This window comes from Vidua macroura, chromosome 3 (genome assembly GCF_024509145.1).
Source record: "Vidua macroura isolate BioBank_ID:100142 chromosome 3, ASM2450914v1, whole genome shotgun sequence".
Taxonomy (NCBI): domain Eukaryota; kingdom Metazoa; phylum Chordata; class Aves; order Passeriformes; family Viduidae; genus Vidua; species Vidua macroura.
The window spans coordinates 33,237,206-33,253,892 of NC_071573.1; the positions used below are offsets into that span (position 1 = coordinate 33,237,206).

The 16,687-nt window shown below is 50.1% G+C and overlaps 1 protein-coding gene across 2 annotated transcripts; it reads right to left on the reverse strand.

Annotated features, from left to right (window-relative positions):
• Positions 1–230: 230 nt before the first annotated feature.
• Positions 231–16,515, reverse strand: TTL (tubulin tyrosine ligase). Of its 2 annotated transcripts, none has more exons than XM_053973552.1 (7): positions 16,377–16,515; positions 12,330–12,408; positions 10,427–10,659; positions 6,968–7,103; positions 6,606–6,875; positions 5,574–5,717; positions 231–3,314 (listed from the first exon to the last, which is right to left on the reverse strand). In XM_053973552.1, exons 1-7 carry the CDS (start codon positions 16,480–16,482, stop codon positions 3,197–3,199), a joined length of 1,086 nt encoding a protein of 361 aa, XP_053829527.1. In that variant the 5' UTR covers positions 16,483–16,515; the 3' UTR covers positions 231–3,196. The 2 variants fall into 2 exon arrangements, with proteins under 2 accessions (XP_053829527.1, XP_053829526.1); XM_053973551.1 differs by lacking the exon at positions 16,377–16,515 and adding an exon at positions 16,050–16,331.
• Between the last annotated feature and the right edge of the window lie 172 nt (positions 16,516–16,687).

The following is a 16,687-nucleotide window of genomic DNA, read 5'->3' on the forward strand; positions in this document are numbered from 1 at the left end:
CTCCGTGTCACCCGTGTCCCTCCTCCCGCCCAGCCACGTGCGCCCCAGGAACCGGAGCCTGGCCACCCACCCATCCCCGTCACTCTCCACCATTTCCGCACGCCTGGAATGCCGAACAACCCCGCCGTTCCCCAGCTCCCACCGCTGCCGGGACGGCGCAGGGGGTGACGCCGGCTCCCGGGGTCCTGGCACCCCAGGGACGCGCTGCCCCAAGGAAACACCACAGGCCGTGGGGTTTGCATGTTTTAATGATGGTTTAGGAGAGATGTGGATAGATGTGAGCTCACCGGAGAGCCGGGAGCTCAGGCATTCGCCAACCCCACATGCACATGCTGGCGTGAGAGCAGCTGAGCACACGATCCCGAGCCTGCCGGGCGGCAGCGCCCCGCGTACCGCACACCCTCTCAACACCAGGGTTTCCCCAGGGGCTGCCACAGCAGACACGGTCATGGAGCATGACTATGAACGGCACAGCACTGCTCTCCCGGGAGAGAGCTGCGTGTGGAGAACAAGAAATGCGGGGAGCAGGGACATGCAAGCAGTCCTGAAGGGCACTGGTCACAGTCACCTGGATGAAATCGGCGTTTGAGCCTTTCTTACGCTTCTCTGGCGTTCTCCATGGACTGTGGGTGGCCACCAGATTTCAGCACAAGCACAACATAGCTAACTCGTATGGAACAAGCCACATGGGAGTTACCTGAAACCCAGAGTCCAGTGGGGCCAGACCCTGCTGGACAACGCAGCTGAACACCTGGGCCAGAAATTCTTCATGGATGACATGAAGGGATACAACTAAGACTAGAGACGTTCTGTAGTATGGTAGGTGTCTTCTGGAAACCCAGCAGTATCCTGGGTGAAAGCTCAGGAAAGAGAGTAAGACCTTTTCTATAGACCTTTCAGCTGAAATAAACTAGAAAACATTTATTGTTGTATATTCCTAAAAAAAGAAACAAACAGAAGTCTCACAGGGGCTTGTGAGCATCACTTGCAAGGTGCACCCATGGCTGCAATGCCCAGGCCTCAGCCACACACATCCTCTACTCCACCTTGTAGCTAGTATTTTGGGCAAAACTTTAGGCGCTGTGCTCTCTGTCCTTTATCATTTACCTTCTGTGCTTTACTTCGGGGGACAGTTTGAGAGAAGGTGGAAAATACACATTTTACTCTGGAGGATGGATGTTACTTATTCCTGAAAAATTCAGCAAACAGAGGATTCAAGTGTCCCTGAAACACTACCTCCCCCAAGCCCAGCTGGAAAGGCAGGGTATAAATAGCTGCATCATCTGTAGTTGTGGCTCTACTACCACACATTATCTAAATTTCCCTTTTGAGGAGAAGGATGGGTCTAGCACCCCAGAATATGAGCATTTCTTGGTTTATTGTGATGGGGAAAATTTCCTGTTCTCATCTGCCCTAGCACTTATGAGAGCTCAGCTGTCACCTCAGGCACATCCTGGATGAGAGCAATTGCTGTGAGATCTTCCCACTGCTGGGCAAAAAATGTGCAGTTTTTAAGCTCAGCTAAGCTAACATGAAAATGTCAGTGGAGATGTGGTGAACTTTGCAAGTTGAGTAACAACCCTTAACAGCCTACATTTTACCTCGATGAGTTACCAACACACTTCAACTGGACTGCAGTGAAGTTCTGACACCTCTGTGCTATCATAGGTAAGAAAAACCAACCAATCCTTCCCCCACACCCTTCTCCCTCCTTATCACCCAGCCCCTTCCCGTCAGGATTGTCTGCTGCATGAAGAACTCTGAAATCTCCATCACAAGCAGAGCAGAGATGAGTACACCAAAATGCTAGGTTCTTCTGAGGAGGGCAGAAATTCCATTGCTTGATTCACTTCCTATTACACGCAGGCAGCTTGTATCTCCACAATGTCTTCTTGTTTGTTATGGGGAACAGGAACCGGTTTCTTTCCATGACCATCTCTCCCTGCCAGAGGGATGTGCTGGGCTCACACTGCAAATTCAGATACACTTCACAAGGGGGGAAACCTGACAGGAATTTAGGTCATAGTTGAAGCAGATGTTAACTCTGAAATACAGAGATTTCAAGGAATTTAACCCCTCCTTCCACCCAAAGCACCTCATTTCCCAGATGTATGGCAAAAAGGAATATCTCTCCTGGTCTACAAAACCTCACCCACCTTGCCCCTAGCTAAGATCAAGTTGTGGACTGTGTTCAGGGCAGAAGATTACAGTATTTGTCAAAGGGAGGAGAATAAAACTGGCTGGATCAAATGGGATTTGGGTAGAAAGATTTCTGGTTCAAGCCTCAAGTAAATCATGAAGGGGAAATCTGAGAGAAGAGCCTAAATTCACCAGTGCCTCAGCAGTGCCTCAGAAGAAACAGGGATCAGGTTTCTGCTACTTGAAAACACTCAGCACAAAAATGATGCTAGAAATCCTACAGCCTGCTGGTGAGCTCCGAGGGCGTCTCTCTACCTCTTTTAAGCAGAATCCAACTGCCTCAGGCTGGGACAGACACTGATTCAAATCTCAATAGGAAAAGGGATAGCTATAAATAAAGAAAATCGCCTTCCTTGCCTGGGTTAAGTCACCACCTGCAGTTCAGCACCCTTTTACCAGCCATTGCCTGGGTGTTCAGCCAACCAGTTTGGAAAATTACTTAAGGAAACTGACTTCTTGGTGTTCCTGGCTTTAGGCACCAGGAGAGCTTGCTCCTTTCTATGTAACAGAGCAGGAACAAAGGAAAGGAGTCACCTATTTGGAGCTGAGCTAAGGCACTAATGATGCAGTAGGTGAGGAAAGAATAAACACAGCGGGAGGAGCACAACTCCATCGTTCCCTCCACTCAATTCCCTTAAAAAACCCAATGTTATCTCTATAGAAAAGGAGGAGCTAATACAGCATTACAGTATCCCTGCTGGGGTTTCATTTTAAGGTTGTTTTGTTGTACTCCCAGAGAGATTTGTTTCGGGTATCAAAGTCACAGGAGCTGTTTCTAAAGTGGATTTTGGTGAATGCAGGCAGAGTTATCTGAGCAGCTCTGGTTCATCACAGCTCCGTGAGGATGCCTGTTTTGTTGTTTTTCCCTGTGGTCTCCCAGAAAATATGAAGCCTGTCTCTCTCACTTTTTGGCATGTTACTGAGATAAGCCACCAAACTGTGCTGATCCGAGGGGTGCAGTCTCTCCCTTTTCACAGTGGTGGCAGTTGTGTCATCATCACAGCTTGATGAAGATCGATGATGACTGGTTCATCTTCTGCCCAGTGTCGTTGAGGGGGAAAACGCTGGAGATGGCTACATCCACAATTCCTTGGCAGAGCTCTGCATACAGCTTCCTAAGAAATGAGAGAGTGAGAGAATCACATACCCAGGCAGGACAAACCAGCAGAGGCCTGGATAATTTTAATGTAGAAATGGGTTTTCCCAGCAAGATCTACAAGATCCTATTCCCATTACAAGGAGTTTCAGGGTGGCAAATAGGAGGAGAGCAGTATCTCTTCCACCTCCTCCCTGTTTACACCAACAAGTATCTTCTTTTTCCATGGTGATAATTCCCAATATTGCTCCCTTTCACAAAGAACCACAAAGCCCATTATCTATGTTTACAGTCAGAGGCTCTGGACCCTCAGGCCCCAGACTTGAGACTCCACAACATGCAAAGGGGCAGAAAACATCTCAAGGCACCCTGTACCAGCCTTCCAACTCAGGAAGTTGGGATTTACTGCACCAGACACTGTTCACACAAGAATGTGCCCCAGAGGGGCTGCTCTGATGCATTCCTGGTTTGATGAAATACTGTGCTGGGATGCAGCTGTACACATCAGCTTGTGACCAGGCACAGGGGCTTCACAGGACCCTCAGACATGTGGGATGTGTTTCACCATGGCACAGCTCATGCACAGCAGGATTAAGGAGAAGAGAGACAAGGTGTTTGAGTTAACAACAGCTTCATTTTCTGCTGGAGGAAATGCATGTGTAACCTCCCTGAATGTGCTGGCATCTGGGATGTATTTAGTACCAAACCTGTTTTTCCCAGGATTAACAATGTCTTTTACTCCATGCCACTGGGGCTATGTGACAGTAAGATGTTTTTTCAGCTCCTGGGAATGTTATTGCTTACAGCAGCCTTTTTTTTTTTCCCTCTTTAAATGGGAGCTGTGTGATACAAATGCTATAACTAAAAATAACCCTCAACAGGAGAAGTCACAAATAGCCAAAACCTACCTCAGCTGCTTTCAATCTTTCAAGTGCCCAACAAAGCCCTTGCTCTTCCAAGAGGCACAAAACAAACAGGGCACTGTTGCAATCCAAATCCACCCAGCAACAGCCAAATTCTACCCATACAGCAAGACAAGGAGGTGCTAGGCAGTCATTGCACCATGATGCACACTGTGAACAGGGCATCCTGGACACAGAAAGCTCCCCAAGCTCTAGCCCTGAAAAAGCTGCTGAACAGGCTGTCTGGTAGGTTTCACCTGCATTTTTTGTCTTCTGTTAGTGATGATCTAACCTAATTTAATCAACATCTAATCTGATCAAATTCTAATGCAGTGATGTACAGCCTGCTCTGTTTTGCTGTTGTTTTTTTTTTTTTTTTTTTTAATACGATACAGATGCTCACTTAGCAAAAATTTCTGGTCTCCTGCAGTTGTCTCAGTCATGTAATACAGAACCTCCTCTTGTGCCTACACAGAGATGTTCATGGCCAGGGCTGCTTGGCTGTTCCAGCCTCCCTGTGGCTGCTGGAAGAAGCTATAACCAGATTTCTGTGATACCAAAAGGGTTAATTCAATTTTTACTGTGCTTGTGAACTCTTAGCAGAGAAACAAGGCATGCAAAATCTGCTTCCCCATCAAGGATGGCTGGAAGGTAAGAAGACATCTGTCTCAGGAACGCAGGTACAGCCAAAATAAGGACTTAATCTGGGAAACTGGGGAGGGTTTCTTGGTAATGGCCAAATTGTAACATGCATGTAGTGACTGTATCTAAGCAAGACACTTGTAAAATCACATGGACACATAAGGTTAGGAGATATCCCCCGTGTGATTTGAATAAATGATGCTCTTAAGAACACTAAATTGGTGTTGAGTCTTTATTCCTTAGGTTTTCAGAGATTTGGTAACATCTGCAGCATCCACAGTGTGCTCTGTAGTCCTGCAAATTTAGTCACTCACTTTCAGCTGCTGCCCTTAATGCCACTCATTTAACCTGTGTTCATATAAAGAGCAGCCACCAGTGGTGCCACAACAGAGACTGAGAAACAATCTGACTCCCAAAACATTACATCTGCAAACATAACTTCAACCCAAGAGTAATAAAAATGACCCAAGTTATACTCAAACCCATTTGTTCAAAAACCCAGATTAGTGCCCCATCTCTCATACGAAAGAAGCTGGGGAATACCAAACACAGAGATAAGAGTAATGAACCCAAACTGACTGGCACTTGGAGTAGTGTCCAGTGTTAACCTGGAAAACTCTCTTGCCATTCACTTTCTTTCACCTTTTTCACTTGGAGCTGGGACATAGCCATGTTTTGGGTGAGGCATGTGAATGGTGGCATCACAAGGGTGTTACAGAAACTGATTTACTCACTGGGCACATGCTGGGGCTCCATTGACTTCTATTAGCCAGACCTTCAGCTCCTCATCCACCATGAAGTCAAAGCCAAAGAGTTGGAAGCTCTGGTAGTGAAGATGCTTCGTGCTGATTGCAGGCTCTATACACATAAGGCAGCTTCTGTGAAGGGAGAAACAGAAACTCGGGGCTAAGGCTGCTGTGGACACGTTAAGTAAGAGGGGTTGCCCTGGAACTCTCCCAAATTACAAGTTACGTCCAACACATGCCATGGTAAGCAGGTCCATGCAAGTGAGATCCCGTGACCATGAAAATCCATGTGGGGACACCCCTGAGTTAACTCAAAGAGCTGGAGAGCATCTAGCATCCTCCCTCACCACTGGGTCAGGCAAGCTGAAAAACATCATGTGCAATGCCACAAAGGGCTGCAGCAGGTCCCCAGGGAACTGCCACTGGATGCTCATTTGCCTTCAAGTCCCTCAAAGATTATGCCACATCTTTTTAGTGCAATTAACAGCAATGGGGTACTGGCAAAGCAAATTTCTTCATGAAGGACTGCTTTGTCAAGACCTGGATTCTCTGCAGCACTGAGATCTCTCTCCAGGCACTTTCTATGCCCAGGAAGGAACTGGCTCTTGTGGACTGAGTAAAATGACCTAGGCAACAGCCATGTGCTGCTGTTGGCTGATGGTGGGGGAAGCATCCACAGTCTGTACACTTGAATCACCTTCATTTCCCCTCTATCACCTTTATGCCTTTCTTAACCTCAGCCTCTCCTAGCCCTGTCTTTTGACCTGCTCTCTTCCCTTTTCACTCTACCCTTCACCAGCCACAGCTGGCAAAATGCAGAAACAGGGGCACATACCATTGAGGCAACAGCACTTACGGAGGTGCCTTCTCATTGAGCAGTGACATGGGGGTATTTATGGCCTTATCCTGAATTTATGCAATTGAAACCCTTCCCTTCACGCTCTGCTTCCCCAGCTGTGTCCATACACACTCCCTGTCCCTGAAGGGTTTTGCTCTCCTCAGCAGCAGGCAACTGGCTACCTTATTATGTGTTTGATTTGCAGTAAGATGCTATTCTCAAGCGTTGTGTTCAGGGCATCCATCAGATACTGGTTGAACTCCTCGAAGAACATTTCATTGCCTTCCTCATACCGCCCGTAGTTTTTGGAATATTCCTTCTGAATGCAGTGATTGGTCAAGTGGCAGGTTTTGTCCTGGAAATTAGCACTGTTATATGGTTCGGAAGAGGTCCGCAGGACACCCTCTCTGTAGAGGTAGATATTATATTGATGATCCACGAGAACCCAGCTCCTGGGGGACAGGAGAACAAACTCTAGTCTCAGTGGTTCCCAAAGAAACAGCATGAGCAAGAAAACTGGTATTACAAAGGCAAAAAAGTTTACCTGATGTCAAACTTGCGATGCCCTGGCTCTAAAAGTAGAGGATTCTCCAGGTATTTCTGAATCACATGCACTTGTCCCTGCTCATCGATGAAGTCCAGGAGCTCTGCAGCCTCTGAAGAAATCAGGATCCCTTCCCCTGGCACAGAAAGTTGAAGACAAAATTAGGTAGAGGATCCTTCTACCTTTGTTGGAGCTTTTTCAGCCCTCAAGTGGCTCATTAGCCCAAAAAGCGACATGCAAGAACCTGTGGCCCCAGGGTCAGCCAATGATCAAGCAATGCCACTGTCACTCCATGGGAATGAATCCATGGAAGGATCTCTTCCTTGCCATGCCATGGGCCTCTGGCTCCCCAGAAACCAGGCCTGATGTAAATGGGAATCAAGGGGATCTGACAGGGCACAGCCTGCCTGGGCACATCCATAGGGCAGTGGCTGTTGAGGTGTAAGGAGATGCACAGCAGACAGGGACCTGGGCAAGCAGTGAGGCAGCTGCTTGGCTTGGGGGCACTTTGGTTTCTTTTAAATCTTTTTTTTTTTTTTTTTTTTTTTTTCCTATCTAGGCTCAGCAGGTGTAGGAGGGTGTGGTGGTGCTTGTATTTGACACTTGACAAATTTGGTTTTGTTTTTCCTTACGTTTCAGCAGTTTAGAGAGAACAGGGAGATTGGCACATTTACTGTAAAGATTTTTGCCTTCCTTTTTTATTTGGGGAGGGAGGTTTGTGGGGCTTTTTATCCCAGACTCAAGACTTTCTTTCCCTGTCTGGCTTCTCTGGCTGCCAGAGGCAGTCACACATGCACACTTGCGCAGTGTTGCCCTGCTCACTGAGTTCATTTAAGTTTTTATTAAAATCATTGTTGAATAAGGATAAGTACTATTTTAAATTGTTCATCCATGTACTCAGTGTTCCTGCTGCCGAAGCTTTTCATTTAAAAAATGAACTGTGCTATTTAAACACTCCCACATTTTGGCTGAAGCCGTCACTGTTCATCTCTTGCAAGAGTCCAAATAGCAAACTTCTGTTGCAGAGCACTGAAGAGAGACCATTTTCCTTCTGGGATTTCATGAAGGAATGGCATGGTGTCATAAGGGATAAGCCAGCTCAGGTAAAGTTACCAAACACTCCTCTGGCACTATGCCTGTTCTTGAGGCATTAGTTTTCTGGACTAAACCTGATTACTTAGTCTTAATTTTGTGCTGAGTGTTTTGGAGGAAATACTGTGCAAAAAAACCCCACTTTTCAAGAGGGCATCAAAGGGGTAATAGAGGTTTGAAGCACAGGCAGGGTTTGACAGGATCATCCAAGGAAAAATGCTCTTAGCTGTGATTTCTGAAGCTCACTGTCAGCACAGCCCTGCAGGTACTCCCACTGCTCCATCCTCTGCTCAGCTTTCCAGCCCTACTGTCCTCCCATTCATCCCAGTACTCTCCACTGAAAGGAAGTCTGAAATCAAAGTATCTTTCTCACCCATGCTTTATGCAAAGGGCAAGATTTTTTAGTCTCCTGATCACAGTAGAGCAAGGCAGAACCTTGCACTGGCACAACTTCAGGCTGTGCACTGGGGAAAGGAGGGAAACAACATCCCTAAGGCAGCAAAGCTGCTGCAGTGGCGAGATCAGCAGGCACCTGTTCCACACTGGACAGATGGCAAACCAAGGGGAGGGTCAGTTTGACTGTGCACCCAGGCAGCAACCCAGTGAGGCAGCAAAGCAGCTTATGTGGGGCAGCTGTCAAAGAAAACCAGCCATGGTTGCAAACCCTTAAAACATTTGAGTCAGGGCACCCTAAACCTTGAATTTTCCTGTTACTGATGGATGACTAAGCTTCTGTTAGACCTGTCCCAAGACAGGGACTGTGCCTGAGTTGTGTCTTTCTTGGTAATTAGTATGAACAAGCTTTCTTCTTCATCAGAAGTAATCCCCAGGTGTATAAAACTTCCCTCTTGAAGATTACCATGAGACTCTGCTTTCCACTTTTGTAGCAGTCAAAGGCCCTGCAAGGCCTCCATGGCGGTCACTAGCCTAACATAAGAAATGCAGAGTCATGATGAGTGGAACAGAGCAGCCCCTCTTCCGCACATCAGACCCCTGTTATCTCTCTGTAAGGCTATAGGTCATATTCTCCTCGACCTCAGCCATAGGACAAATCCTGATCCCTCAACAGCCTATATAAACCCATACCATTGCCCAGTTCAGCAAAGGAGCTGTCACTGGAACCCTTTGCAGAAGCTGCCAATAAAGACTTCTCCACAGAACTCCACACAGCCTTCACCTCTCTCCTTCCCTGCGTCTGCTGAGGCACTTTGCAAGCACAGAGCTGAAATCACTCCACAAGTGCTCGCTAAAGTAGCCAGCGGCTCGGAGCTAGCTGGAGGGCCCAGGCAGGCTGTGCCTCATCAGCACAGTGCTATCCGGGACAGCTACGGCGGCTGCTGCCCCGGGGGCCAGACAGACCCCTGGGACTCCAGGCTGCGATACACTTTCATTTTCAGCAGCACAGTGATGAATACAAAAGGCTACTCTGCTTTAGTGCAGAAAAGATGGGATCACATGTGCATGAAGTATCTGAAGAGTCTGAACCTGCTCAGCCTGCAGCAGATCACAGCAACTGCCTTTCCAAATGCCCAGATGTATTTTTTTGCCAATTTATCACTCAGAAACACATTCCTGCACTGGCATAACAAAAGGACTCATCTCCCCTTTGTTCCTGATGAAAACAAGGATACTCTTCCAATTCTTCTTGGCGACACAGCCAAGAGAGCAGAATAGTTATCAAAGCACTGCATTATAGCTGTGTTCAGCTATCTCATAGCTCATTATTTCTGTAGAGTGAGGGATGGAATGACCCTGGAACAAGGAAGGACACATTATCACTTGGCTATCTGTTGTCCTATTCAGATTAAATGGATAGACAGACACTGCATTGATTGTCTTTGCTCTAGTACCTTCCCCTGAGGCTTGGGTGCAATTGTGACGTACTGAGCTCGTGGCAGCTCAGAGAGGCTCTCAGTGCGACCATGGGCAGGCCACTGGCACCAGGCATCTGAGTCTGGTTGAAAGACAAGCAGGATTTCCACCCAGGAGAAGGCAAGTTAAGTTGCAGCATGGGGAGTTGGGCTCCTTGCCCTTGAAGGTTGCTGCCCTGCCTGCTGACTGCCTCCCTGTATCCTGTTCTGCTCCCTCTAACCTGCACTCCACATTCCCCTCACTTGCTGGTCCCTGCTGCCTTCTCCTGACAGCACGTTCCCACATTTTGAGGTGCACGTAGAGAAGTGGAGGCCCTCTCCCTGCCGTGCGTGTCCTAGGTAGCACGTGCACACCACATTGCTTGTCTGGCATGGTCAGCGAAGCCCTTCATAGACAGACCACACATCAGCTTGGCTCAGCCAAACCCTGTGCTTCTTCAGATCATGTAAAAAGTGAGGAATAATGAGAAATAGCTCCTGGTGCTGGAGAATGAACCTTTGGCACCAGCCGACGACTTGGCTATCCACACGTTGCCTTCTTTGCCTTCCCGCCGCCTGTTGTAAGCTGCCAGGAACACTTCCCGCTCGTCTGTCCTTGAGTTGTTTATGAGATGGTGAATTCCATTCTGTGCTGGAGCCACGGGGGTCTTCAAGTTTGTTGGGTAAATAACGTATGACTCAGGGAACCACGTGCAGGACTCCGATAGCTCAGGGCTTGTCTTGATTAGCCTGGGTGAAGAGAGACAGGCTGTTAATCTCTGGGGTGTCCCTACCTGCATAGGGCTTATTAAATAAGGAAAAATCATCATTAACTGGGCTCTTTTGCTTGATGATGAATGGCATCTTACAGATAGTCTGTGCTAAATTATCCTGTTTTCCTTAAATCCTTGAAATTAGGATTTTCCTAAAAATATCATGGCAACCCCAGCCCACAGCAAAGCACTACTCTGAACCAGAACCTGCATGCTTTCATTAAACATTTTACTGACACAGCCGAGAAGTTTCCACGTAACTAAAGCTGGTGGTGCATTCCCTGCATCATCTCTGCACAGGGGAACTGCGGAGGTATTTTTGCTGACACAGCTCAGGGCAGGAAGGATGCTGCAATCACAGCTGGAAAAAGAAAAGCCAGAGCAGTAATGCTCTCTGTGCTGGTGCTTAGCCCTTGATCCCATTCCCACTGAGATCGGATCAGGTGTCCCAGCTGTGTATGAAGGCCACTGGGAAGCCACAGAAAGCAAGGGCACAGTTACATGTTTCACATCCCAAGGTGTCTGGGATGCCTCGGGCACATCTCCCCTACCAGTAATGTCTGGAAACAGCAGCAAATTCCTGTTAGCAGAGCTCAGGAATTCCTGTTTTCTTTCCAAGTCAAGGGAGCTGCCTGCCTCTCCAAATGCCTATGCTTTGCTTAAAGCCAAAAGTAGAGTTCATGAGGTGCTGACTCTCTGTTGGGATAGCAGTGAGTCAGTGGCACTTTGGTAGCCCTGAGGAATGTCATTTGTTGTGCTGTGGGTTCCTATGTAGCTTGATGCATGGTTGATCCTACAGTTAAAAAGGTCAGCCAAGCTTCAGGATATTAAAATAGGTGTGCAAGTGTTTTCAGCACTCTAGGTAACAGGCTAAAGAGAAATCCATCTGAGGAGTGCTCTAAGTGCTCATTTAAAAATACTCTGCCACTTTCTGACAAACACCATCATCACTGCCAGGAAAGTAACTGGGAAGAGGCTCTTTGCAGAGGAAGGAGAGGCCTTGGATCAGCACGCACAGTCTGCAGGACTGCATTAGTGAGAGGTAGCACAGACTGTAACGGGCAATCAAATTGCTGAAGGAGACCAAGACCTCTGACATAAAGATGCTCTAGTGGAAGCAGAGTTTGCACAGGGACAGGGTTATTTACCATGAAAGTTCATCCACATTTCCCCAGGAAACCCTTGCATGGCAGGTCATGCAGAACTAACTCCCAGAGCTCTTCCTGGAGATGTCTGCAAGCATTTGTTTGACCAACAAATCTGATTAGCTAAAGGCACATTAGTGTCTCTTCTCTGTATGAAACAGAGAATAAAAGGAGAAGGTTTTAATTAAATGTCTACAAGGAAAAAGAGCAGATATGTTTGGGTTTCTTTTTCCTTTTGATTTGGCTCTAATCTGATTCAATACACTCTATGGTTTCAAGTAGATACAACTCAGTGGAAATGGCATTTCCCCTGAGGTTACAGAGACGCCTTTGTGCACACAAACAGCTCTAGAGACCAGCCAAGGAGTCTGAAGACAGCACATGCCAGGACACTCCCAGGGCAGCTGTTGTGTGAAATATCCTCCAAACAGGTTCAACACTCAACAAGGGTTAGAAGAGAAGCTTCTGCCAAGCCCATCTAACATTTCAGTGAATTTCTTACTTCACCAGAGATGCTTTGCGGCACAGCTTGTCTGCTCCCCTGTAGTAATTCACCAGCTGCACAAGTCCAGGTTCATGGCCTAAGAAGGGGAAACAGAGGTCAGACAAACTCCTCAATGAATAAAGGAAAAACAGCTGCTTGGTGCAAAGGACCTGTGCAGTAGGGAAAAAGAAATGGAGGCTGTTTCCTTGCCCTGCATTACAGAAACAGGTTGTAAACTGGTACTGGTTCCTGTGGTTTCTTTCATTTAGTTACAAAAAAACCATGCAGTTACCCACTTGTTTTTCATCTGACACATCCATCTTGCAAAGGAAAATAATTTTTTCCTAGTTCACATTGGGAACTGGCAGGTGTTCTCCATCTGCTGGTGTAAGCTTTTAAGAACCAAGATTTCAGTTACTCTTAAATACAAGTGGAGGATGCAGGAAAACACACCCTGACACAAAGATCACAGCTTAGCAAAGGGCCTTTTTTCTTTGTCATGTACAGCAGGATTCCCTCTTGGGCCTGATACCACAAAACACTGGGAAACATCGAAAGACATGGAGTCTTCCTTCTCTCTAGCAGTTTGCAACAAGACCTGTTGGATACCTGAGGTGAGAAGGAACCTCTGGGAGTCTCTGCTCCAACCTCTTGTTCAAAGTCTGAGTATCTCTAAAGACAGATACTGACTTCTGTAAGTCCTTGTCCCAGTGCTTGGCTGCCAACTTGTGTCCCCTTGACTATAGTGGTGGCCCTTCCTATAGTAACTCCAGATGTTTAAGTCTTCCTTGCACTGGAAAATCCCAAACTGGCCCCAGTATCCAGCTGTGGCCTCAGCATTGACAAAGACAGTGCTAAGCAGATCAGTACCTCCTTACCAACACTCCAACCACAGCCTGCCTGCCTTCACCTTTTCACAGGACAGAAACACTTGTGCTCAGGTGGAAGCTCTCTGGGAGGGACCAGAATCCTGAAAAACGATTCAGGGTTTTACTTATCCTTCTTGGTGTTTGCCTGGGAAAAAAAGGCCTGGAGCAAACATGACCTTAAACACCAGGCAACTGCAAGATCACAGGGAGTGAATATCTATTTTCAGCCTGAAAGTCACTTCCCTGCCCTGGGTCACTTGTATTCACAAATCTTTAAATACAAGGTAGCTGAAAACCATCGTGCAGAAAAGATCTGTAACTTCAGGCACTTCAAGGTGCAGCCAGCAGAGGCAGGTTTTTTCACTGAAAAGAAAATAATAAAACCCCTCAAATTTTCTTCTGTTTCTAGTTTATTCTGGGGAGCTGCATCCTCACTGGGCTCCTGAGCACTGCCATGGAGCAGTGGGCTACAACATAGAGTTGGGTGGCCAGCAAAGAGGGACCACAAGGCAGGAGGGGAAACTTCTGGGGCATGTTGCGAGGTCTGTAGCATGCATTTAATGGGATTAAGAAGCTGCCAAGGCACTCACCAAACCGGCAAGCCTCTCCTGGCCAGCAGGGCATAGAGCCCAGCATCCCCTGCTACATGAGGCCTCTGCAGGTTCTTCCTCCTTACCATCCCCTCAGCACAAACTGCTTTTCTGCTAGATGAGGACACAACTTAAGGGTACAATTCCCCAGGAATTAGGTTATCAATGAGAGCTACAGAGGTCCCTGCAGCTAGGCAGAAGCAGTGGTGCATGCTGAGAGGCCCCACTCCTCTCCATGATCCAGTTTAGGCCCTGAGTAATGCAAATCCTTACAGTTCCCCGAATTAATGTCTGCTTCCACCGAGTAGAGCCCTTAGGAAAACCAAGCCAGTTTTGATGTAACAGTTGCTCAGGAAGACAAACCAAAGAAGATAGAGCTTTTTGGAAAACGCACCAAAATAACTGTGTTATTTTTGGTCTGAATCTACTGATTTCAGGCAACCAGTTCCTGCTACAGGAGGATGGTTTAAAGATGCCAGTGCCAAAGCATGGCCCCTCTCCATAGGTTATAGATATGTCTTGGCTCCCTCCTCCTTGTCACCCCCCTGAGAAATGGTTTGAGTTTTTGGGCATCCCATGGCAAGACATGCTGAATGGCTCAGGGAAGCCCTTCCATCACCCCAGGACACTTTTAGAGGATGGAAGGGGTTAGTTAGAGATGGCCACAAGCCCACCATAGCTGGATGTGCTGTGCATGCCCACTCTCAAGGAGCTGCACTTGTTCTGCAATGAGGCCTGATGCTCACAGGTCCTCCATGCTGGGCAGGTTAAAGCACAGGTCTGCTTACTGACAGCACGTGTGAGCATCCTCACTGCCTGAGCCTCTCCCCGTGTTTCCCTGCCCGCTGCAGACACCCTGACACCAGGAGGTGAGCGGATGCCATTGCCATGTGATGGGGACTTTCCACTCACAAATGTGGAGGAGACAAGGGAGAGGTGCTGGAACTGGTGACTTGCAAATTGTTTAGAGCAGTCAGAGATGGGTCTCCACTGCAAGAAAGGGGCCGCAAAGCCATCCTGCACCAGAGCTGCTGGAGTGAGGGGGCTCTGCCTGTTCTGATGTTTCTGCAGCCAGAAGCAGTGCTGCAAAATCACCTAAGAAAGAAACCAGGGCCAAGATGACAGTGCAGCCCCGCTCCCTGCCACGCCCTGTAACACTGCCAGTGCCTGGCTTGGCTCTCCTGCTTGTGGGCACTCTCCCTCCCTGCTCCTGGGCTCTGCACCATCCAGCGGGGCAGAGGGCCAGGGCGGCTGTGCCATGGGACAGCAGCGAGCATGGCAGGCAGGGGACAAGCCTACACAGGGCAGCTCCCAGAGCTCTGCATGGTGACAGGGTGACAGTGGGGGTCAGGCAGCAGGGGAAAAGGTGGTGGGGCAGGGGTTGCAGGGGGCCCTACACACACAGAGCCTCTGGAATTACCCACACCCTGCTCCAGGCAGGGACAGTGCCGTCACCCTCACCAAGCCCTGCAGTGGCACATCCCCACCAGCCTCAGCTCTGGAGTGAAGGTTTGAACATGCCTCGCTTAGACCCGTTCTGCCTCCTGTCTTAAGCAGCAGAAACAACCCCCATACCACGTAAGCTCTGCACCGCAGTGTCCCTGCCCAGCACCAGGCAGAGGATGACACTGGAACCACAAAGGCACGCTGCTTGTCCGAATCCCCCCGCAGTGGTGCAAGCGGCCCCAAGGGCACAGCTGCAAGGCAAGGAAGGCAGTCCTGGGCTGCACCCGGAGCGGGGGACGGGATCCTGAGGTCTGCCGCATGTCACAGGAGGGTCACCGGGTGATCTTGTGTCACTCCCCCGTCCCCCCCCCCCGCCCTTCTTACTGCTTCACCACAGCACAGGCCTCAATTGAGGGGGTGTTTTGGGGGGCCCCGGTGAAATCACTCTCCGGGAGCTCGGGAAGAGGACCCTTCGAGCCCTGGTTGGCGTCAGCAGGGCCCGTAGAGAGCCCTGCCGGGGGCCGGCTGCACGGAGACCCCGCGATACCTGAGTTTCGTCTGGGCGCCGGAGGCCGGGGCGGCCGCCGAGCCGCGGGGACAGGGAGCCGCGGGAACAGCGACAGGGAGGAGAGCGGGGCCGGCGGGCACCGCCTCCCGAGCCGCGGGGCTCTGCCGGGGCGTGCCCGCAAGGATGGCGGGAGGCTGCGGCGACCCGCGAGGACGCTGCCCTGCGGCGAAGGATACCGGGGACGGGAGGGCACGGCCACGGACCGAAGGGGACCAGGGAGCGCCGGGCCCTGCTGCCGGCGGGCGGGCGCGGGGAGAACCCTTACCCAGCCTGCCGAATGGAAGCCGGTTCCTCTCGCCCAGCATCAGGTTGAAGCGGGGGTTGTCCCTGCGGAGGCGCCGCCACTGCCCGCTGGCCAGCAGCAGCCGGCTCACCTCGGTGTACACGCTGCTGCCCTCGTCCCGCACCACGAAGGTGTACATGGCGGCGGGGCGGGGGGGAAGGGGCTCCCCGCCCTACCCCCGGCGGCTCATGGGGCCCCGCCGCAGCCCAGGCAGGGCCCTGCGCGGCCGCCGCCGCCCGGCCCGGCTCCGCATGGCCGGGGCCGCCGCCCCCGCGCACCGCCCGAGAGCCTGCCCAGGCGGGGACTGACCCGGAACCAGAACCGCCCTCCTGCTCCCGATCGTGCTCCCGATCCGGCTCCTGCTCCTGCTCCTCCCCGTCCCGTTACGCCCTGCAGCCGCCGGGGGCGGAGCCATGCGCCCGCTGGGGGCCGGGCCGGCCTGTCCCCGGTGTGACACCGGCCGGGGTCTGTCACAGGCCCCGCCGCTCCCCGGTGTGACACCGGCCGGGGTCTGTCACAGGCCCCGCCGCTCCCCGGTGTGACACCGGCCAGGGTGTTCCCTGTCACCCAGCACAGGCTTGGTGCCTGCAAGCTCCGCGCCCCTCCGGTGCTCAAGGCCC

Excerpts from the sequence above, each read along its gene's own strand:
- TTL (XM_053973551.1), bottom strand. The coding sequence starts at position 16,206 with ATGTACACCTTCGTGGTGCGGGACGAGGGCAGCAGCGTGTACACCGAG. Across the intron at positions 12,409-16,049 it reads GCTTCCATTCGGCAGGCTGG|GCCATGAACCTGGACTTGTG; the intron begins GTAAGGGTTCTC and ends TCCCCTTCTTAG. Across the intron at positions 10,660-12,329 it reads CGCAAAGCATCTCTGGTGAA|GCTAATCAAGACAAGCCCTG; the intron begins GTAAGAAATTCA and ends CTCTTCACCCAG.